General features: G+C 42.4%; 1 protein-coding gene across 3 annotated transcripts in view; it reads right to left on the bottom strand.

Moving 5' to 3' along the window:
- The window catches only part of LOC115157378 (serine/threonine-protein kinase tousled-like 1-B), a 28,615-nt gene extending 8,429 nt beyond the window's left edge, over positions 1-20,186 (bottom strand). Inside the window, exons 1-17 of one of the 3 annotated variants that reach the window (XM_029705570.1) lie at positions 19,636-20,182; positions 16,822-16,937; positions 16,576-16,644; positions 16,180-16,218; positions 15,969-16,044; positions 13,269-13,312; positions 11,511-11,612; positions 11,329-11,415; positions 11,129-11,221; positions 9,610-9,720; positions 9,379-9,515; positions 8,937-9,131; positions 8,744-8,810; positions 8,541-8,638; positions 8,081-8,162; positions 7,880-7,971; positions 7,696-7,785 (exon numbers count right to left, since the gene is read on the bottom strand). In XM_029705570.1, coding sequence (XP_029561430.1) covers positions 7,696-7,785; positions 7,880-7,971; positions 8,081-8,162; positions 8,541-8,638; positions 8,744-8,810; positions 8,937-9,131; positions 9,379-9,515; positions 9,610-9,720; positions 11,129-11,221; positions 11,329-11,415; positions 11,511-11,612; positions 13,269-13,312; positions 15,969-16,044; positions 16,180-16,218; positions 16,576-16,644; positions 16,822-16,937; positions 19,636-19,762 — 1,625 coding nt within the window. In that variant the 5' untranslated portion in view covers positions 19,763-20,182. Of the gene's footprint in view, positions 1-7,695; positions 7,786-7,879; positions 7,972-8,080; positions 8,163-8,540; positions 8,639-8,743; positions 8,811-8,936; positions 9,132-9,378; positions 9,516-9,609; positions 9,721-11,128; positions 11,222-11,328; positions 11,416-11,510; positions 11,613-13,268; positions 13,313-15,968; positions 16,045-16,179; positions 16,219-16,575; positions 16,645-16,821; positions 16,938-19,635 lie in introns of all 3 variants that reach the window. The other 2 variants (XM_029705572.1, XM_029705571.1) reach the window with 2 other exon arrangements.
- Between the last annotated feature and the right edge of the window lie 3,853 nt (positions 20,187-24,039).

Genomic DNA, 24,039 nt, shown 5'->3' with positions numbered 1-24,039 from the left:
AAAGGTAAGTGAATATTTATAATGTAATTTTTGTCATTTCTGTTGACTCCAAAAAGGCGGGTATCTGTATGGCTTGTTTTGTTATGTGAGCGCTGTACTCAGATTATTGCAAAATTTGCTTTAGCCGTAAAGCTTTTTTGAAATCTGACACAGCGGTTGCATTAAGGAGAAGTGTATCTATAATTCTTTGAATAATAGTTGAATATTTTATCAACGTTTATGATGAGTATTTCTGTAAATTGATGCGTTCATTCACCGGAAGTTTTGGGAGGCAAAACATTTCTGAACATTACACGCCAATGTAAAATGGGGTTTTGGATATAAATATGAACTTTATCGAGCAAAACATACATGTATTGTGTATCATGAAATCCTATGAGAGCCATCTGATGAAGATCATCAAAAGGTTAGTGATTCATTTTAGCTGTATTTCTGGTTTTTTTGACGCCTCTCCTTGCTTGGAAAATGGCTGTGTGGTTTTTCTTGTCTAGGCGCTGTCCTAACAATCTAATGTTATGCTTTCGCCGTAAAACCTTTTTGAAATCGGACAATGTGGTTGGATTAACGAGAAGTGTATCTTTAAAATGGGATATGATAGTTGTATGTTTGAGAAATTTGAATTATGAGATTTTTGTTGTTTTTAATTTGCCGCCCTGCTATTTCACTGGCTGTTGAATAGTGTCCCACAGGTGGGACGCTAGCATCCCACATACCCCAGAGAGGTTAAAGGCACAGTCTTTGCAAGGTTGCAAGTTCGAATCCCCGAGCTGACAAGGTACAAATCTGTTAACCCACTGTTCCTAGGCCGTCATTGAAAATAAGATTTTGTTCTTAACTGACTTGCCTAGTTAAATAAAGGTTAAATAAAATGACCAACAACATACAGTATGTAGTAGCTGTTTCGCCATAGATGTTTCCTGTTAACCTCTCTAAATGTAATACTTTTTTCTGTTGCAAATGTAGTCAATGTCTCAGCGTAAGGAATCAGTGATCCTTTCCGGTAATCTAATCATTTCAACCTGTTTGCATTCATTTAGTAAAAATATTAACCGGTTGTTTAACAAATCTAGAACCTTCAAAAAGTTGGTGCTGTCTCATCAGCGCAATAGTCAAAACTAACCTGCAATCCACTTTAATGACTGGACACTGTTCCACGTAATGGAAATAGATTCTAATGTTAGAATACATTAACTTCCTGTGGTACCAACAGTAATCAGAAATGATCAAAGAACGTTTCCGGTTCAACTATTCAGACCTCTACTGCAAATGTCCCACTGCATTCCTTACAGCCCGATATAGCCCAGCGAGCACGACTAACTCTTCTATTCTTACCAGTAGGAAAAAAATATAACCCATTCTCAAACAACATTCTGCGCTTAACTCTATCGTAAGGTTAAAAACAAACTTGACAACTTTCTCTCCTCTTTAGGCTTCACACTTATGAAATGTCCAAGACTTTACAAGTAACATGTAATGTGCCAAATTTATAAAATACAGTTGAAGTTGGAAGTTTACATACACTTAGGTTGTAGTCATTAAAACTTGTTTTTCAACCACTCCACAAATTTCTTGTTAACAAACTATAGTTTTGGCAAGTTGGTTAGGACATCTACTTTGTGCATGACACAAGTAATTTTTCCAACAATTGTTTATAATTAAGTCTATGATTTGATAGAACAGTCTGACTGAGCGATGGTAGGCAGCAGCAGGCTCGTAAGCATTCATTCAAACAGCACCTTCGTGCGTTTTGCCAGCAGCTCTTCGCAATTCTTCAAGCATTGCGCTGTTTATGACTTCAAGCTTATCAACCCCCGAGATTAGGCTGGTGTGTGAAATGGCTTGTGAAATGTGAAATGGCTAGCTAGTTAGCGGGTGCGCGCTAATAGCGTTTCAAACGTCACTTGCTCTGAGACTTGGGAGTGGTTGTTCCCCTTGCTCTACATGGGTAATGCTGCTTCGAGGGTGGCTCTTGTCGATGTGTTCCTGGTTCGAGCCCAGGTAGGAGTGAGGAGAGGGACGGAAGCTATACTGTTACACTGGCAATACTAAAGTGCCTATAAGAATATCCAATAGTCAAAGGTATATGAAATACAAATCGTATAGAGAGAAATAGTCCTATAATTCCCATAATAACTACAACCTAAAACTTCTTACCTGGGAATATTGAAGACTCATGTTAAAAGGAACCACCAGCTTTCATATGTTCTCGTGTTCTGAGCAAGGAACTTAAACGTTAGCTTTTTTACATGGCACATATTGCACTTTTACTTTCTTCTCCAACACTTTGTTTTTGCATTATTTAAACCAAATTGAACATTTTTCATTATTTATTTGAGGTTAAATTGATTGTATTTATGTATTATATTAAGTTAAAATAAGTGTTCATTCAGTATTGTTGTAATTGTCATTATTACAAATAAATAAACAAATAAAATCGTCCGATTAATCGGTATCGTTTTTTTTGGGGTCCTCCAATAATCGGTATCGGCGTTGAAAAATCATAATTGGTCGACCTCTAGTGTGTACCTCCAAATCCCCTTTAACCGGCTGAAGAAATGGCGTTCAAAACGGCCCTGTCTGCACTACTTCTACCGAGAGACCTGAGTCTTGAGCAAGCAACCTGCATGCAGCGTCCAATCGGAGCTATCAACTGCTTTTCTCTCAGGGGTGTGACAGGAGTCCATGTGGAGTGAGCATGGGGAAAAATATTTTCAAAACTACTCTTATGTTGCTGGTATACTGGTTGACGAATGGACATGGCATAATGGGTGGTAAAGGTGGTGGCGGCTCAGGTGAGACATTGAAATTGGGACATTATTATGGGTCATCCACTTTGAACTGTAAAGCTATCTGAAGAAGACAATGAAGAAGACTCCAGAAGAGTCAGTGCCTGTAGGGGGAGGGGGGTTGGTCAACTATGCCCAAAATTGATTTAGACTTGTCTAAAAATAAAAATATTTTGGGGTATCAGGTTGATTGTAGAGGTCTACATGATACATAAATTTATAGTAATTTAGATTAAGAATGCATTAGGATACTGATCTGTAATTATAATCATGATGAGAAAGTGAATAGTAGAATTACAGGATAATTATACTGCATGTTAATATAAATGTACATTCTGCCAATGTTGATGTGTGTTAAATTGTTTGTTTTTTTGACATTGAGTGATATGACCAATTTAAATCACTGAGCAATGTCCTTGTAAATTTGGGTTGGATAATTAATTGTGTTTTGATTATGATTTGGAAACTGAATGATTTTTAAAACTGATGGATTGATTGGTGAGAGTGAAACTGATCCTAATCTGACTTATTTCCATTACCAAATTTGTTTTTGATGATAGTGATAATACTCAGGAACTATAGCAGGTATGGTGTTAATGGCACATAGAGACTATAGGAGTTGCCTTATAAGTAGTGGAATCATGATGCTTGTCTTGGGTCATGTTCATTAGGCACCAACAGAATACATTTTACTTAAACCAGAAGTCACTACCTGGATTTGTCCAACAAGACATGCTCATTTTAGTTTTTGGGATGAAAATGAGGCTCAGTTGGTAGAGCATGGTGTTTGCAACGCCAGGGTTGTGGGTTTGTTTCCCACGGGGGACCAGTATGGGAAAAAAATGTATGAAATGTATGCATTCACTACGGTAAGTCGCTCTGGATAAGAGCGTCTGCTAAATGACTAAAATGTAAATGTAAAATAGTTATTTCCACCATTGGAGTGTGCTAGATAACTAAAGCTTATTTTATTAAACTCCATTGTTGCACGCACTGCATTAAATATGTACTTTTCACTGCCTATGAAGATATAGCCTTGAATCATATAAACTGTAGGCATCTTTTGTTTTTCTTCATGGGTTCATGCAGGTGGCAGTATCATGACCTCCCCAGACAAATTGGTAGAATGCTTAGACTACGTGTTGGAGGTTGAAATGGGAGACAGTGCCAAGTTTCTGGGGAGGAGGCTGAGCCAGTGCTAGTGTGTGTGGGTGTGTCAAATCAAATCAAATTCTATTGGTCACATACACATGGTTAGCAGATGTTAATGCGAGTGTAGCGAAATGCTTGTGCTTCTAGTTCCGACCGTGCAGTAATATCTAACAAGTAATCTAACAATTTCACAACAACTACCTTATACAAACAAGTGTAAAGGAATGAATGAGAATATGTACATATAAATATATGGATGGCCGAACGGCATAGGGAAGATGCAGTAGATGGTATAGAATACAGTATATACATATGAGATGAGTAATGTAGGGTATGCAAACATTATATAAAGTGGCATTGTTTAAAGTGGCTAGTGATACATTTATTACATCCAATTTTTAATTATTAAAGTGGCTAGAGATTTAAGTCAGTATGTTGGCAGCAGCCACTCATGTTAGTGATGGCTGTTTAACAGTCTGATGGCCTTGAGATAGAAGCTGTTTTTCAGTCTCTCGGTCCGAGCTTTGATGCACCTGTACTGACCTCGCCTTCTGGATGATAACGGGGTGAACAGGCAGTGGCTCGGGTGGTTGTTGTCCTTGATAATCTTTTTGGCCTTCCTGTGACATCGGGTGGTGTAAGTGTCCTGAAGGGCAGGTAGTTTTCCCCTGGTAATACGTTGTGCAGACCTCACTACCCTTTGGAGAGCCTTACGGTTGTGGGCGGAGCAGTTGTCGTACCAGGCGGTGATACAGCCCGACAGGATGCTCTCGATTGTGCATCTGTAAAGGTTTGTGAGTGTTTTCGGTGACAAGCCAAATTTCTTCAGCCTCCTGAGGTTGAAGAGGCGCTGTTGCGCCTTCTTCACCACGCTGTCTGTATGGTGGACCATTTCAGTTTGTCCGTGATGTGTACGCCGAGGATCTTAAAACTTTCCACCTTCTCCACTACTGTCCCGTCGATGTGGATTGGAGGGTGCTCCCTCTGCTGTTTCCTGAAGTCCACGATCATCTCCTTTGTTTTGTTGACGTTGAGTGTGAGGTTATTTTTCTGACACCACACTCCGAGGGCCCTCACCTCCTCCCTGATTGAGTTGGAGGCGTGCATGGCCATGCAGTCATGGGTGAACGGGGAGTACAGGAGAGGGCTGAGAACGCACCCTTGTGGGGCCCCAGTGTTGAGGATCAGCGGGGTGGAGATGTTGTTTCCTACCCTCACCACCTGGGGCGGCCCGTCAGAAAATCCAAGACCCAGTTGCACAGGGCGGGGTTGAGACCCAGGGTCTCAAGCTTAATGACGAGTTTGGAGGGTACTATGATGTTAAACGCTGAGCTGTAATCAATGAACAGCATTCTTACATAGGTATTCCTCTTGTCCAGATGGGTTAGGGCAGTGTGCAGTGTGATTGCAATTGCGTCGTCTGTGGACCTATTGGGGCGGTAAGCAAATTGGAGTGGGTTTAGGGGGTAGGGTAAGGTGGAGGTGATATGATCCTTGACTGGTCTCTCAAAGCACTTCATGATGACGGAAGTGAGTGCTACGGGGCAATAGTCATTTAACTCAGATACCTTAGCTTTCTTGGGAACAGGAACAATAGCGGCCCTCTTGAAGCGTGTGGGCACAGCAGACTGGGATAGGGATTGATTGAATATGTCCGTAAACACACCAGCCAGCTGGTCTGCGCATGCTCTGAGGATGCTTGCGAGGGTTAACGCGTTTAAATGTTTTACTCACGTTGGCCGCGGTGACGGAGAGCCTGCAGTTTTTGTTAGCGGGCCGTGTCAGTGGCACTGTATTGTCCTCAAAGCGAGCAAAGAAGATGTTTAATTTGTCTAGGAGCAAGACGTCGGTGTCCGCAATGGGGCTGGTTTTCTTTTTGTAATCCGTGATTGACTGTAGACCCTACCACATACCTCGTGTCTGAGCCGTTGAATTGCGACTGCTTTGTCTCTATACTGACGCTTAGCTTGTTTGATTGCCTTGCGGAGGGAATAGCTACACTGTTTGTATTCGGTCATGTTTCCGGTCGCCTTGCCATGATTAAAAGCAGTGGTTCACGCTTTCTGTTTTGAGCGAATGCTGCCATCAATCCACGGTTTCTGGTTGGGGAAGGTTTTAATAGTCACCGTGGGTACAACATCACTGATGCACTAGCTAATAAACTCGCTCACTGAATCAGCGTATACATCAATGTTGTTGTCGGAGGCTATCCGGAACATATCCCAGGCCACGTGATCGAAGAAATCTTGAAGCGTGGAATCCGATTGGTCGGACCAGCGTCGAACAGACACGAGCACGAGCTTATCATGTTTAAGTTTCTGTCTATATGCTGGGAGCAACAAAATGGAGCCGTGGTCAGATTTGCCAAAAGGAGGGCTTTGTATGCATCGTGGAAGTTAGAGTAGCAATGATCCAGAATGCTTCCATCCCGGGTCGTGCAATCGATATACTGATCAAATTTAGGGAGCCTTGTTTTCAGATTAGTTTTGTGAAAAAACCCCAGCTACAATAAATGCAGCCTCAGGATATATGGTTTCCAGTTTACATAGAGTCAAATGCAGTTTTTTCAGGGCCGACGAGGTGTCTGTTTGGGGGGTGTACAAGGCTGTGATTATAATCGAAGAGAATTCTCTTGGTAGATAATGCGGTCGGCATTTGATTGTAAGGAATTCTAGGTCAGATGAACAACAGGATTTGAGTTCCTGTATGTTGTTATGATCACACCACGATGACACCACGACTTTGCTCTTATATCCAATAGTTCTTCCCAGCTGTATGTAATACAACTTTAGATTTCCTGGGGTAACAATGTAAGAAATAATACATAAAAAAACAAAATACTGCATAGTTTCCTAAGAACACGAAGCGAGGCGACCATCTATGTCGGCGCCATCTCTGGTCAGCCGGTCACGTGCAGGAACCCATACAATGAGTTATTGCTTTCATGCTTCTTGGTTTTTGAAGAATGTATGCATTTTCTACATGTGAACGAATGTTTTAAAATCTTGTAATTTTCGTTGAAGTTGAGAGGACTCTCAAAATGGGGGCATGTGAGAGCAAAATTGCAAGATCATGTTATAATGCTGTAATTGCATCAAATGGTTGTTTTATAGAATAGAGGGTTCTTATAACTCTATTGTGTCTGTGTGAACTGAAAGTGGGCCTCTGGGAGATTCAACACTGACAGGAGATTTACGATGTCGTTGGGTGATACCGCATTCCAGAGCATTAGTTAATGTTTCTGTACTCGGGTACCAGGGGGAGATGGCTCATGTATGGAGTTGGGGGGCCAGACCCTGGTCTCTACACAATGAGGAAAGATACTGTCTGCTGTGAATTATAACTATCTTTCATACAAATCTTAACCTTGTGACCCATTCCATACATCTTTTGTTTGTCATGTAGACTGAAGGAGGATGGACTTTGCTATAAAATGCTGTGGCTCAAACCAGCTTGTTGAGTTCTCAGTGATCACCTCCAGGGGTGATTACCGACCAGCTCCATTACTGCACTAATTAAATAATTACGTTTGATTGTTTTGAAGAAATCTAAAAGTCTCTCCTTTTGATTACAATAATTCCACCACACGAGAAAAACAGAAAGAGCGTGAGCAAGAGAAACGGAGAGAAACAGAGAAGACAATGGACTTCATTAACTTTAACCTAAGAGGCATCTCAACAGTCTAAAATGGCTTCCTCTCCTTCATTGGCACTGATGTGAAAGAACTGTACTAGGTTTGGGGTAAAACGTCACTTACGTGTCTGTATCCAGGGAGAAGTAGTCGTAGAGTTTGACTATTCTGGGATGGTCCAGCTGTTTGTGTATCCGGTATTCTCTACAGGCATGCCTGGGACAGGAAACAATATTGTGTGTAAGCAAGTCTGGTCAAATAACGTTTAAAACTTGGATGTAAACTTGGTTGTAAATTCTGTGTCTCATACTTGTGGTAGTTCTCCTTCTTCTCCTCTCTCCAGTTCTTGTTGAGTTGGTGGATTTTAACGGCTGCGTAGCGCTGCTCAAACAGGTCAAAGGCCTGAAAACACAGAACACACATCAGACAAACACTCACAAGCACAGGTACAGAATGGATCTAGAATCTCTTAATAATCATTCACAAGCACATACCAGTAGTCAATCCATACCTTATAGACTTCACTGAAGCCTCCTCTGCCTAGCAGATACAGCAGCAGGTACCTCTCATTCAGAGTGGGGTGGTCTTTAAACCTGACAGACAGACAGATAGGAAGCAGCCTGTTCAGTCTATAGCATAAAGGGATAGTTTACCCACATAACACCTAGAAGAGCTGTGGCTCAGTCGGTGGAGCATGGCACTTGCAATGCCAAGGGCCGTGGGTTCGATTCCCGCTTGGGCCATCCATATATAAAATGTATACACACATGACTAAGTTGCTTTGGATAAATGTGTCTGCTAAATGGCATATATTATTATCTTATGAATACCTAGAAAGTATGAACTGGGCAGTCAGCCACACTACAGCTACTGGCCTACGGATAGGTAGGCACTAGGGATGGGTTTTGAACCAGGAGACAGTGCTGGGGTCAGGACTTCTATATGATTGCGTCTTCCTGTCCGGTACTTACGATGAGCTGTCCTCATTGTTGATCCTCTTCAGCTCTCGGATATGGAGGTTCCTCACCCTCTCCAACCTCTCCAGCTCTGCCTGGATCTCAGCCTCCTCCTGAGAGACAGTCAACCACATCACTCAGACAGTCAATCGTATTCATTTTGGGATTCGGACAATAGTACTTTTTACAAACATGTTTGTGTTCATAGTGAAACCAACCTTCTTCAGGTGTCCCAGGCGAAGCTTGAAGATCTCCTCCTGCTCATGATACTCAGCCAGAGTCAACCTAAACAAAAAAACGGTGATAAACGTCACTGGACCAACAAACAAGTGTGTGTATCCATCTGCCCGTGCGCATGCATGCCTGTATGTACAAGTGTGTGTGTCCCTCGGTGTGTGTGTGTGTACTCACATCTGAGGCAGGGAGGGTTTGAGGAAGGGGTCGGGGTCATTGCCGTTTACAACCTTGGCTTTGCGTTGTTTGGGTTCGGAGGTGGTTGCTAAGGAGAGGGAGGGGGAGGAGGAGGGGTTGGGAGGCTTCCTTTTGGCTAGCAGCTTCCTCTGACGCTCGATCTCCTCTCTCTGCTGGTTGATACCCTCCTGCTGCCTACACACAGAGAGAGAGAGAGAGAGTGTGTGTGTGTGTGTGTGTGTGTGTGTGGGGTTATAAAGTGTTATAGCAGGTCATAAGAAAGTAATCACATATAACAGGTCATAAGAAAGTCATATCACACATAACAGGTCATAGGAAAGTCATATCACACATAACAGGTCATAGGAAATGTTATCGTTTCATTATGCTCTGGAGAGCAGACCCTATTATATGTGGGTTTGTGAAGTGTGTGTATTCTCACTTGACAAGGTTCTGGAATGCATATCCGTCGGTCCACTGTTCAGTGTAGGAGGCTCCATGTCGTACAGTGGTGAAGTGACCCAGTCTGAGACGGTCCTGCATGCTCTTCTCTCTGCACGACTGCTTCTCCTGGGTGCTCTACATACACACACATAGACGCCAGTTACACACACACAATCAATCGCACATGGGCTTCTGTCAGTAACAGACATCCACACGAACAAAACAACACCTTCTCTATGAGTAGTTTCTTGCTCATTGTGATGCATTTGTTCAGTCTCTCCTTGTATTTCTCCAGGAGTTTCTGCTGTTCATCAATCTGTCTCCTCAGGTCACAGTTGGCCTGGAGGGAAAACAATACATGTATCAACGCACAACAGAACACAACCTCTACCCATCACCTATAGTACCCTCACTAGTACAACCTCTACCCATCACCTGTAGTACCCTCACTAGTACAACCTCTACCCATCACCTGTAGTACCCTCACTAGTACAACCTCTACCCATCACCTATAGTACCCTCACTAGTACAACCTCTACCCATCACCTGTAGTACCCTCACTAGTACAACCTCTACCCATCACCTATAGTACCCTCACTAGTACAACCTCTACCCATCACCTATAGTACCCTCACTAGTACAACCTCTACCCATCACCTATAGTACCCTCACTAGTACAACCTCTACCCATCACCTATAGTACCCTCACTAGTACAACCTCTACCCATCACCTATAGTACCCTCACTAGCACAACCTCTACCCATCACCTATAGTACCCTCACTAGTACAACCTCTACCCATCACCTATAGTACCCTCACTAGTACAACCTCTACCCATCACCTATAGTACCCTCACTAGTACAACCTCTACCCATCACCTATAGTACCCTCACTAGTACACCTCTACCCATCACCTATAGTACCCTCACTAGTACAACCTCTACCCATCACCTGTAGTACCCTCACTAGTACAACCTCTACCCATCACCTATAGTACCCTCACTAGTACAACCTCTACCCATCACCTATAGTACCCTCACTAGCACAACCTCTACCCATCACCTATAGTACCCTCACTAGTACAACCTCTACCCATCACCTATAGTACCCTCACTAGTACAACCTCTACCCATCACCTATAGTACCCTCACTAGTACAACCTCTACCCATCACCTATAGTACCCTCACTAGTACAACCTCTACCCATCACCTATAGTACCCTCACTAGTACAACCTCTACCCATCACCTGTAGTACAACTTCTACCCATCACCTGTAGTACCCTCACTAGTACAACCTCTACCCATCACCTATAGTACCCTCACTAGTACAACCTCTACCCATCACCTATAGTACCCTCACTAGTACAACCTCTACCCATCACCTATAGTACCCTCACTAGTACAACCTCTACCCATCACCTGTAGTACCCTCACTAGTACAACCTCTACCCATCACCTATAGTACCCTCACTAGTACAACCTCTACCCATCACCTATAGTACCCTCACTAGTACAACCTCTACCCATCACCTGTAGTACCCTCACTAGTACAACCTCTACCCATCACCTGTAGTACCCTCACTAGTACAACCTCTATCCATCACCTGTAGTACCCTCACTAGTACAACCTCTACCCATCACCTGTAGTACCGTCACTAGTACAACCTCTACCCATCACCTGTAGTACCCTCACTAGTACAACCTCTACCCATCACCTGTAGTACCCTAACTAGCACCTAAACTCACCCTAAGCAGGTCATCTATGCGTCCCTCTTTCTTCTCCAGGTCCAGACTCTTGTTGCTCTCCAGAGCAGCCAGTTTCAGACCTGTCAACTCTGTCTGGAGAGAGACATGAGAGGAGAAGGTGAGAAGAAAGTGTGACAGGTGTGAGGAGTGTAAAGAGATGCGATAAGAGTTTGAGGAAAGAGAGAGTGTGCAAGTCTTACCTGAACACACTTGCTGGAGGAGGCTTTGTGGTTCATCAGGTGATCTCCGAAACACAGACTGGTAGGAGAGGAGCTGTTCTGTCTGATCTACAGAGAGACAACACACATACAACACTGTTATAAACAAGGTGATGAAACACACACCAAAGCCCAAAAAGGTCCTACCACGTGTGTATACGCACGTTAGAGCCCGGTGCAGAGTGAGCACCGTGGTGGGAGTTCTGTGGTGAACGGAGGAACTGGGGTAGAGCCCTCACCGGACTGGAGCCACTCCCCCCCTGGAACTACACACAGGAAACAGCAGGGTGAGGAACAGGAAGTGACATCACATACATATTGCCCAGCAATACACTATGAAAGTCCCGCCTACTTCTTGGATCATGCCCCATACTGTTTTTGAATGCGTTCATTTAAGATATATGTACAAATATATTTGTATTTGTGGATTAATTTTGTTCTACCTAATGGTTTTCATTAAAGTTTTCCATTCTCCCAAGTGACGCAGCAGTCTAATGCTTCCAACACACCGACAGCGTCGTTGCGCAAAATAGTACGCAGCATCATCTGGATATGTATGCAACAAAAGTTCAACATTCACCTTCTGCTACCATTTCTGTCAAGCCATCTACACATACAGTTTGACACATACATTCGATAAATCCAACGTTTGCACCACAACGAACGCACTGCGACTACCTCTGCAACGCTGCAAGGCAAACGCAGCGTTTCATTGGAAATGAATGTAATTCTGGTGTCCCAAAATGCAATGACGCTGTTGGTGTGTTCGAAGTGTAAGGCGCTAGAGCCGCCACTACAGACCCGGGTTCGATCCCAGGCTGACTTGCAGCCGGCCGTGACCGGGAGACCCATGAGGCAGCACACAATTGGCCCAGCGTCGTCCGGGTTAGGGCAGGGTTTGGCTGGCCGGGATGTCCTTGCCCATCGCGCTCTAGTGACTCCTGTGGTGGGCCGGGCGCAATGCAAGCTGACCTCAGTCACTAGTTGTACTGTGTTTCCTCCAACCAATTGGTGCAGCTGGCTTACAGGTTAAGCGGGTAGTGTGTCAAGAAGCAGTGCGGCTTGGTTGGATTGTGTTTCGGAGGACGCACTCGACCTTCGCCTCTCCCGAGTCCGTACGGGAGTTGCAGCGATGAGACAAGACTAACTACCAATTGGATATCACGAAATTGGGGAGAAAAAGGGGTAAAAAGTAACATTTTTAAATATATATTTTTTATATACATATACAACACATACATATATAATACAAAAATCTCAAAATAAAATGAGAAATCGAAAAAAATACAAAAATAAAAATTATATATATATATATATAATTACAATAATTATAATAATAATAAAGGGTTACCATTACGTTTTATTTTTCATTATGGAAAACCTTAAAGGCATTGGGTAGAAGTAAATAATCCACTAATAGGAATATAATTTTACATGCATCTTAAATGACTGCTTTGTCAAATATTTGAGGACATACATAAATAGGATACATTTGTGGAATCCCATTCTTAAAACAGAAAGGGACATGATCCAGGAAGTAGATGGGACTTTCATACCGTATAGAAGAATGCCTCAAGGTGGGAAATTCACAATGTCAACCAATCACAATCATCACACCACGACCCAACCACCAATCATCTCACTTAACCTAACATAGCAGGCGTAGAAAGATGCCTGAGCCGAGTCCCTACTTCCATTTTTCAGGGGAAATGGAAGTTAGATTGAAAATACTGTATCCCTGAAAACAGCATGTTAGCGTTTTCTGGCAACTCCACATAAGATGTCTAGTGAGATGCAGCCTGCGAGTCAAGACCAACCAGCTTGGCCCATGGAAGGCTTACATTTAGTTTAACTTACACAGGAGAGAACACAAAGTGCATATAAATAACGAGTCTGGAACAACTACATAATACGACACTCACATCAAAGTAGTCACTGATCTTGGGCCCCCGTGTGGAAGTCTTGCCTGTGGTAGAGGAGAACACAGAGCAGATACCGTGGGTTAGCAACGCATTAACACAGATACAGAGGTTAGCACAGCCCAGGGACCTTACAACAGAATGTAACAACGACACTGTGTCACCTTGTTTAACGGACAGTGACATTCAGAATATACACTACATGACCAAAGGTATGTGGACACCTGCTTGTCGAACATCTCATTCCAAAATCATGGGCATTAATATGGAGTTGGTTCCCCCTTTGATGCTAAAACAGCCTCCAGTTTTCTGGGAAGGTTTTCCACTAGATGTTGGAACATTGCTGCGGGGACTTGCTTCCATTCAGCCACAAGAGCATTAGTGAGGTCGGGCAATGATGTTGGGTAATTAGGCCTGGCTCGCAGTCAATGTTCCAATTGATGCCAAAGGAGTCCGATGGGGTTGAGGTCAGGGCTCTGTGCAGGCCACTCAAGTTCTTCCACACCGATCTCGACAAACAATTTCTGCATGGACCTCGCTTTGTGCATGAGGGCATTGTCATGCTGAAACAGGAAAGGGCCTTCTTCAAACTGTTGCCACAAAGTTGGAAGGACAGAACCGTCTAGAATGTCATTGTATGCTGTAGCGTTAAGATTTCCCTTCACTGGAACTAAGGGGTCTAGCCCGAATCATGAAAAATAGCCCCCAGACCATTATTCCTACTCCACCAAACTTTACAGTTGGCACTATGCATTGGGGCAGTTAGCTTTCTCCTGGCATCCGCCAAACCATGATTAGTCCGTCGGACAGCCAGATGGTTAAGTATGATTCATCACGCCAGAGAACACGTTTCCACTGCTCCAGAGTCCAATGCTTTACGCCACTCCAGCTGACGCTTGGATTGCATATGGTAATCTTAGGCTTGTGTGTGTGTGCAGCTGCTAGGCCATAGAAACCCATTTCATGAAGCTCCCGACGAACAGTTCTTGTGCTGACGTTGCTTCCAGAGGCAGTTTGGAACTCGGTAGTGAGGGTTGCAACCAACGACAGACAATTTTTACACGCTATGAGCTTCAGCGGTCCCGTTCTGTGAGCTTGTGTGGCCTACCACTTCGCGGCTGAACCCTTGTTGCATCTAGATGTTTCCACTTCAGAATAACAGCACTTAGAGTTGACCGGGGCAGCTCTAGCAGGGCAGAATTTTAATGGACAGACTTGTTGGAAAGGTGGCATCCTATGATGGTGCCACGTTGAAAGTCACTGAGCTCTTCAGTAAGGCCATTCTACTGCCAATGTTTGTCTATGGAGATTGCATGGCTGTGTGCTCGATTTTAAACACCTTTCAGCAACAGGTGTGGCTGAAATAGCCTAATCCACAAATTTTGAAGAGGTGTCCACTCAGTTGTTTAACTGAGTGATACCATGTGATATTCAATATACCTTGTTTAACAGTGATACCATGTGATATTCAATATACCTTGTTTAACAGAGTGATACCATGTGATATTCAATATACCTTGTTTAACAGAGTGATACCATGTGATATTCAATATACCTTGTTTAACAGAGTGATACCATGTGATATTCAATATACCTTGTTTAACAGAGTGATACTGTGTGACATTCAGAATATACATTGTCTAATGGAACGGCCCCACCACAGACAGGGAGCTTGTGAGTGAGTGACTTTGAAATTAAAATAAATCAAGTACCAAGGAGAATCCAAAATCCCTTCAGGTCCTGACCAGATCATTTCACCCCTGTTTATAATGACTGTTGTTTTTAGTTTTATTTTATTGAAACATGTATTTATTTTTGACAGGGAGTCAGGTTGAGACCAAGGTCTCTTTTACAAATGAGCCCTGTAATTACAAAGACACACACATCATATACAAATATAAAATGCAAGACAGGATTACAAAACACAATCATAGAAAACAGGTACAGTGCCTTAAAAAAGTATTCATACCCTTTGATTTATTTCACATTTTGTTGTGCCTGAATACAAAATGGATTAAATAGATTTTTCTCCTCACCCATCTAGACCCCATAATGACAAAGTGAAAACATGTTTAGAAACTTCAGCAAATGTATTGAAAATGGGGTGGCAGGTAGCCTAGTGGTTAGAGCGTTGGACTAGTACCCAAAAGGTTGCAAGATCGAATCCCCGAGCTGACAAGGTAAAAATCTGTCATTCTGCCCCTGAACAAGGCAGTTAACCCACCGTTCCTAGGCTGTCATTGAAAATAAGAATGTGTTCTTAACTGACTTGCCTAGTTAAATGAAAATATAAATGAAATACAGAAATATCTTATTTATATAAGTATTCACAACCCTGAGTCAATACACGCTAGAATCATCTTTGGCAGCGACTACAGCTGTGAGTCTTTCTGGGTAAGTCTCTAAGAGCTTTGCACACCTGGATTGTACAATATTTGCATATTATTCTTTTTAACAGTCAAGCTCTTGTCAAGTTGGTTATTGATCATTGCTAGACAGCCATTTTCAAGTCTTGCCATAGATTTTAAAGCAGATTTAGTCAAAAGTGTAACTAGGCTATTCAGAGTTGTTTTGGATTTGCCTTAAATATAATGCTTTGAATTCATGACAAAGTTTGTTTCTTTGCCAAATTTCTTCAAATTTTAATGCCTTTTTGCAAGGGGTGTGCATACTTTCTGAAGGCACTGTATGTATGTGTCATACCCTGGCTGTTCTCCGATTGGATGTCAGCTTTCCTCTTCCTTCCTCTGGGTGACTCAGAGTGCTTCTTCTCAGGGGTCTGAGAATAAACAAATAGTAAATCACTTTTCTGACATTCGCGTGTCCTCTTAGGAAGAAGGTGTATGAATGTGTGTGTGTGTGTGTGTGTGGGGGGGGGGGGGTAGGTAGGACAGTAGGAAGGAAGAGTACGTACAGAATATGCAGGAGAACTCCCCCTCTTCATATCAGAGTTCTAGGGAGAGAAAGATACATTAAAAAAGAGAGTGAGGAGAGGGTGAGACAGGGGTGGAGGAAAGAGAGCGAGGATGGTTGAAAGAGGGAGGAAAGAGAAAGATTGAGGTGGGTCATGCAAGGACAAACAAAGATATCATTCAGTCTCCTGATTAACTGTCCATGGTTCCAAAAATGTAAATGGCTACATAGACAAAATGCCTGCCTTCCTTGTCTCCACTCATACAAAATGGTGGCTTTTCTTTAAACAGCGAGTAAGCCACCTGTGTGTCGGTGATATGGTGTGACATCTAATCACTGAAACTAGGCCAGCTCCGTCCCTCACTGACATCGTCTCTGCATAGTGTGTGTGTCTCACCTCTGACTCTTTGTCGCTGGAAGAGCCGAGACTGCCATAGCTGTGGTTGGAGCACTCGTTGGCCAGACCCTGGACATACAGACAAGTCAGACATAAATGTTTAAGAGTGTGTGTAATGTGTGATTTTCATGTGCTTGCCTTTTAAAAAGCTTTTTGGTGTGTCTGGTATGAGTAAAAACTTGCACGTGTGCGTTATAGTATTTATGTGTGAGATAGTAATTGCGTAATAATGGGTGTGTCTGTCACCTTGGCCCCGCCGCTGGCACTGCTTCCTACGGTGTTGCCGCTTACCGCACCCATGAACCTGGCCTCCAGAAGCTCCTGCCTGCGAGGGTCCAGGCTGTGCAGCTCCTCCATGGGGCCTAAACACAACATAAGACAAGGCTACATATGGCTATGTAAGAATACAGCAAACTGTATCCGACTGTCTCACACTACTATCCACTTCAAATATGTGCACATCAGATAAGTGCAAACGGTTTGAGTGCAGTGCACTTCACCAGTCCCACATCAACTTAGCCTATCTGCATTTAGTGAACACATTATGGACAGCACCAAGCTATAGCACTTACAGTACCAGTCAAAAGGGCACACCTATTCATTCAAGGGTTTTTATTTATGTTTTACAATTTTCTACATTGTAGAATAATAGTGAAGACAAGAAAACTATGAAATAACACATATAGAATCATGTAGTAACCAAAAAAAGCATCAAACAAATCAAAATATATTTCATATTTGAGATTCTTCAAAGTAGCCACCCTTTGCCTTGATGACAGTTTTGCACACTCTTGGGATTCTCTCAACCTGCTTCATGAGGTAGTCACCTGGAATGCATTTCAATGAACAGGTGTCCCTTGTTAAAAGTTAATTTGTGGAATTTCTTTCCTTCTTAATGCGTTTGAGCCAATCAGTTGTGTTGTGACAAGGTAGGGTTGGTATACAGAAAATAGCCCTATTTGGTAAAAGACCAAGTCTATATTATGGCAAAAACAGCTCAAATAAGTAGAGAAACGACAGCCCATCATTACTTTAAGACATGAAGGTCAGTCAATCCGGAACATTTCAAGAACTTTGAAAGTTTCTTAAAGTGCAGTTGCAAGCGCTTTGATGAAACTGGCTCTCATGAGGACCGCCACAGGAAAGGAAGACCCAGAGTTACCTCTGCTGCAGAGGATAAGTTTATTAGAGTTACCAGCCTCAGAAAATGCAGCCCAAATAAATACTTCAGAGTTCAAGTAACAGACACATCTCAACATCAACTGTTCAGAGGAGACTGTGTGAATTAGGCCTTCATGGTCAAATTCCTGCAAAGAAACTACTAAAGAACACCAATAAGACTTGCTTGGGCCAGGAAACGCGAGCAATGGACATTAGACCGGTGGAAATCTGTCCTTAGATTTTTGGTTCCAACCGCCATGTCTTTGTGAGAGGCAGAGTAGGAGAAAGGATCTCCGCATGTGTGGTTCCCACCGTGAAGCATGGAGGAGGAGGAGTGATGGTGCTTTGCTGGTGACACTGTCAGTGATTTATTTAGAATTCAAGGCACACTTAACCAGCATGGCTACCACAGCATTCTGCAGCGGTACGCCATCACATCTGGTTTGCGCTTAGTGGGACTATCATTTGTTTTTCAAAAGGACAATGACCCAACACACCTCCAGGCTGTAAGGGCTATGTAACCAAGAAGGAGAGTGATGGAGTGCTGCATCAGATGACCTGGCCTCCACATTCACCCAACCTCATCCCAATTGAGATGGTTTGGGATGAGTTGGTCCGCAGAGTGTAGGAAAAGCAGCCAACAAGTGCTCAGCATATGGGAACTTCTTCAAGACTGTTGGAAAAGCATTCCAGGTGAAGCTGGTTGAGAGAATGCCAAAAGTGTGCAAAGCTGTCATCGAAGCAAAGGGTTGCTACTTTAAAGAATCAAAAATATATTTTGATTTGTTTAACACTTTCTTGGTTACTACATGATTCCATGTGTCATTTCATAGTTTTGATGTCTTCACTATTATTCTACAATGTAGAAAATAGTCAAAATAAAGAAAAATCCTTGAATGAGTAGGTGTCCAAACTTTTGACTGGTACTGTATGTATGTATCAGGTGTCAACAGTATGTTAGACTGTATGACCAATACGACCTAGCAGTCAGTATTGGGTACTGGACTAGACAAGCACATTAGCTCCGATTCAACAGCTGAGCTGTGGGCCTGAACTTCAACTCAAAGAGTTAACTTTGCCTTCCTGAATCACCAAAACACACAACATGGAATGTCTGACACTGACACACACGCCAGACAACAGTAATAAAGCATTGACAACTGACAAGCACTAAATATGTCCACAGGAATACCACACCCAGGCCTCATCTTGACCCCAGTCCAGCAGGAAGCCATAGTTACACTATTATTACAATACCAATTGGAATATTTTGCAACAGTAACAATTGTGACACACTAATATACTAAAGTAACGTGAGCCTCTGTGACAAACTTCCGTTCCGATGGCATCAGAGTCACAGGCTTTAGTTCTGTTGCATTACAGCAACATTCTTGTTCTGATGTTGAAGTGATCAGAATATAGGCCTAAACTTCTTTGTTTGGCAAAGAACAAGGCATTTGAATTCATCATAACTCAGTGGATTCGCATGGACCTGCAGTAGCATTGCTGTTCGACGGAAGACTAAAGGCAACTAGCTACCCACAGCTGTTTATCAGAGGTCTCGGCAACATCGCTAGCTAACTACATAAACAACAATGCCTTGGCCATCTGTCGGTCCAGCGGTCTAGACTGCTCTCAGTCCTACTTGTTTTCCACTCAATCGGCCTGCTCCTGTCTGAATATTCCATCGCTATTGTTCTACTGTAGCTGAGTGCTGACACCTTTATAGCGAGGTAACGTTAGCTAGCTACTGTACTGACTGTAACTGACAAGGTTCGGCCATCAATTCGCGGCATCCATTGACATCCATATTTCCGTCGAATTGGGGCGATATAACTGGAAACAGTATCCATTTCCCATCGAACAGACTTCAACGAATGACATCGTTGCTGAATTTACCTTCCTTGGTCTTGGTGGTCGCCGTTATGTGTTGTTGAGAAATCGTTAGGGACGAGGATAGCTGCGACCAAGATGGCGTCGCCTCCAAACTTCCACCACCACTTCCACTGTTACTTTGGACACTCATGAAGCCACTTTACTAGTGAGAGAGCAGACACACGGGCGTCCGTGCAAATCCGAAATCCCAAAAGTGCATCCACCATCAGGCAACTGCTACATAGTCACGGAAATCAATCTAATTTTTACCATTTTTTGTAAACATTTATATTTCAGTAAGCTCTGCAGTGCGTATGCGTCTTGAAGTAGCATGCTAGGATAAAATCTAACCTTTGCATCGATCGAGCGGCTGTCAGCATCAGTTCGCGAACAGCGCTCCAATCCTGGAATAGGCTATCGCGAGGTTAGCGCCATAGCAATATATCAGTAGAACCGATATCCAATTAGACCGTTCGAAGAATGTATGGTCAATCATTATCATCTCAAAATTCTGTGCCACATTTCAATAACGTGTATTTAAATGACAATTTCTATTGTTCAGCCATGTTGGACGATGCACCAATTTACAGATAAGCTACCAGAAATGTACCACCCAAAAAATGCATGGGTCAAAATATCTACTAAGCCTATATCTATGATTGGCGCGCACCTCGCTCGTGCTGTGGATGAGATGATGCGAAAACAATGAAGCGACACCCCAAAAATGGCCGTAAGTCACACAAGTTCATTTCTCCTCGCGCGAACAAATTATTAAATTAAATGGTAGAGGAAAAATTACATAACTACAATTTATTTTCTTTACAATTTTGTTCGTATAAATATATGAATGCCTTTAGGTCTACACATCCATTGAAAAACGGCTTCTGACTACAGGCATTTTCAGATGTCAGGATTTGTTTGCAAAGACTGTTCACTTAGTGTGTGTGGGCTGTGTGCATGGTTGAATTCCCCTACACACTGGCAAGTTGAAAACATGCGTATTGTTGTATTGGCCTATATTAAAAATGAATCTTGTAAAAAAAAGAAGTGAACATGATTGATGAAGGAGGACAATGTTATGATCTACAGATGGAGAAAATGCTTTGTTCCAAATCTGGTGCAATGCATCAGCCAGCTAGGTCTATATGTTATGTTGTTGTGGTGAAGCTTTTGTGACGTCACTGTGGAATTCACACACACACACACACATATGCGCACACACACCTTTATTTGGATGTGTTTGTGTTGGTCATTGGGTGACTTAACTCTTTACACCCAAATGGAGCTGACCAGGCGAAGGCAGGTTAATGGCCGACTGATGTGTGTATTTTCTATCATTTCTGATATTAGGGGCTCATCTGTAAAAGCGAACTTGGTCTCAGTATGACTCCCTGATGAAATAAAGGTTAAATAACATAACAACAGACTCACTGTGGGTTCCACTGACGAGCTCTCCCTGTAACAGATTAGTCTATATGATTCTGACAGCACAAAGTTATCATAGAGAATGGTCAAGATGATCATCACACACGCACTCACTATTGTGTATTTATTATTACTTATCTATTATTTCTCTATTTTCTTCTCTCTCTGCATTGTTGGGAAGGGCCCGTAAGCATTTCACTGTTAGTCTATACCTGTTGTTACGAAGCATGTGACCAATAAAATGTGATTGTTTTGACTCTTGCACCTACAGTAGGTCTGGGGGTGGAGGATAAGCATGAGACTATTTACAATCACTAAACTCACTGTTTTATGACAATGAATACATTATATCAGCAGGCTTGAATGAAACAATGTGTGGATATTTCATATTTCATATTTTTTCTCTGAACGGGAGCTTGTTTGTTGGAAGGTTTTGATATATTTGATGGAGAGTCTGTGTTTGTTCCAGGTAAGTTACATCAGGAAATATGTTGTATTTGGATGAGAAAGCGAGTGAGGTACACATATACACACACACACACGATATGCACCTGCTCGTGGTAACCTGATTTTTAAGTCATGAGATGAGTTTCCATGGTAACTGTAACAGAGTGATACCCCTTTACAGGCATTATTACAGAGTGATAGCCCTTTACAGGCATTATTACAGAGTGATAGCCCTTTACAGGCATTATTACAGATGATAGCCCTTTACAGGCATTGTTACAGAATGATAGCCCTTTACAGACATTGTTACAGAGTGATAGCCCTTTACAGGCATTATTACAGGGTGATAGCCCTTTACAGGCATTATTACAGAGTGATATACCTTTACAGGCATTGTTACAGAGTGATAGCCCTTTACAGGCATTATTACAGAGTGATATACCTTTACAGGCATTATTACAGAGTGATAGCCCTTTACAGGCATTGTTACAGAGTGATAGCCCTTTACAGGCATTGTTACAGAGTGATAGCCCTTTACAGGCATTGTTATAGAGGAAGAGGAATATTTAATAAGTACAGTAGAGTGAACAGAAACGCACACAATCCTATTCTCTTCCCATCCACACACAAAGAGCCCAAAATAAAATTACAGTTCATGTTGTGTAAACAGGATTATAAACTGGGTGGTTCAAGCCCTGAATGCTGATTGGCTGACAGCAGTGATATATCGGACCGTATACCACGGGTATGACAAAACATGTATTTTTACTCTTCTAATTACGTTGGTAACCAGTTTATAATAGCAATAGCTCACCTCAAGGGTTTGTGGTATATGGCCAATATACCATGGCTAAGGGCTGTTCTTGTGCATGACGCAATGCAGATTGCCTGGATACAGCCCTTAGACATGTTGTATTGACAATAGACCACAAACCCCAGAGGTGACTTATTACATTTGATTCATTACATTTCCTTTTAGTCTTCTAATTACGTTGGTAACCAGTTTATAATAGCAATAAGTCATCTCGGGGGCTTTTGCCAAAGCAGCAGCTACTATTCCTGGTGTCCAAACGCAATAAGGCACTTATATCACACATAAAACAAAAGATAAAACAGTACATCATATAACATTATTACACTACTACATATCTACAGGCACTCCTCGTTGCGTTGTGCTTTAGAATAGCCCTTAGTCGGGGTATATTGGCCATATACCACATCCCCTCAGGCCTTATTTCTTAAATAACCCATTCCCTATAGAAATTTAGTTAATTAATGGAGAGAGAGGGGGAGAGAGAATAGACTACTGCATACTGCCATGTAATAAGAACCAGAGCCAGGGCATTCCAAGAGCTTTAAATGTCTGCCGGTCTATAAGAAAGGCAGATAGGGAAAGGTGGCAGCCATTTTGAAAAGCAGTTGCAACGAGCCAGTGGATAAGGAACATGGGGTCATCAGTATCTGGCCATGCTCAAGAGGAAGATCAAAGTACAATGCTTTCAAACCAACATAATTTAAACCATTAACTTTTACCCCAACCCATGACCCTTAACAAATATACTTGCTCAATAGTTCTGTTGATATAATAGTTTATCCTTTTTAGTAGATGTTCAAAGCAATAAACTGAACAACAGTTGAAGGTCTTATGTGAATCCACTAATCTCTTATTTCATATAGCTATTAATCATGTGTTATGGACACAGGTTTACAAACGTAAAGACATGTTACATCAGAAAGGGGACATAATGACCCCAAAGTACAGATTCCTGAAACCTGATCTACTTTGAAATATCATGTCTAGCCCAGACTTTAATGTTGATGAGAGCTTTACAAGGGTTTACAAGGGATGACTCTCTAGCCTAACTCCTTGATGAGTGCAAGAGATTGAGTCAGGGTCAAGCTGATATCTTTGAATGAACCATTGGCGCCATCTAGCGCCAAATGCTCGCAAGGACTTGAAGGAACACGATTGAAATGCACGTTAACAATTTTGTCCTTCCTCAGGTCCCATCCATGTAGAAAATATGTCTGGAAATTGCTCGTATTCACAGACCTAGGATCAGATTATCCACCCCGAATTCCAACCTTAACCAGGAGAGAATAAACACTCAACTGACCTTAGATCAGCGTCTGGGGGAAATTATTCCTTACTCGGTATGACATCATCCACTCATCATTGTTTGTGGTGCTGTCAGTTCCATCCCCGACCTAGTACTGTAACGTTAACTACTGTAACTCCATACAAATTGGATTTCATTTAAAGCATTATATCAAGTAAGTGCAAATATACTAGCTACTTTCATGTTTAGTATTTTAAAAACCGTGATACGCGATTTGATCATGTCCGAGTCGGTCACCGTGTAGCAGGATAGTTAAATTAGCTAATTTAGCTGTCACTGTCAGGCTTATCGCCGGCTAGCTAGCTAGCTAACGTCCTTGCCTTGCAAGAATGGCTAGGAGATTATTGTCAAAAGTAAATCTACATGTGGATAATCAGATTACCATTGTACAATTAAGCGAGTTTCAATGAAGGGTTGCGGCTTTCTCTTCAGTCAA

The sequence above is a fragment of the Salmo trutta genome, chromosome 21 (assembly GCF_901001165.1).
Source record: "Salmo trutta chromosome 21, fSalTru1.1, whole genome shotgun sequence".
NCBI lineage: Eukaryota > Metazoa > Chordata > Actinopteri > Salmoniformes > Salmonidae > Salmo > Salmo trutta.
This window is presented reverse-complemented; position numbering and strand designations above follow the sequence as displayed.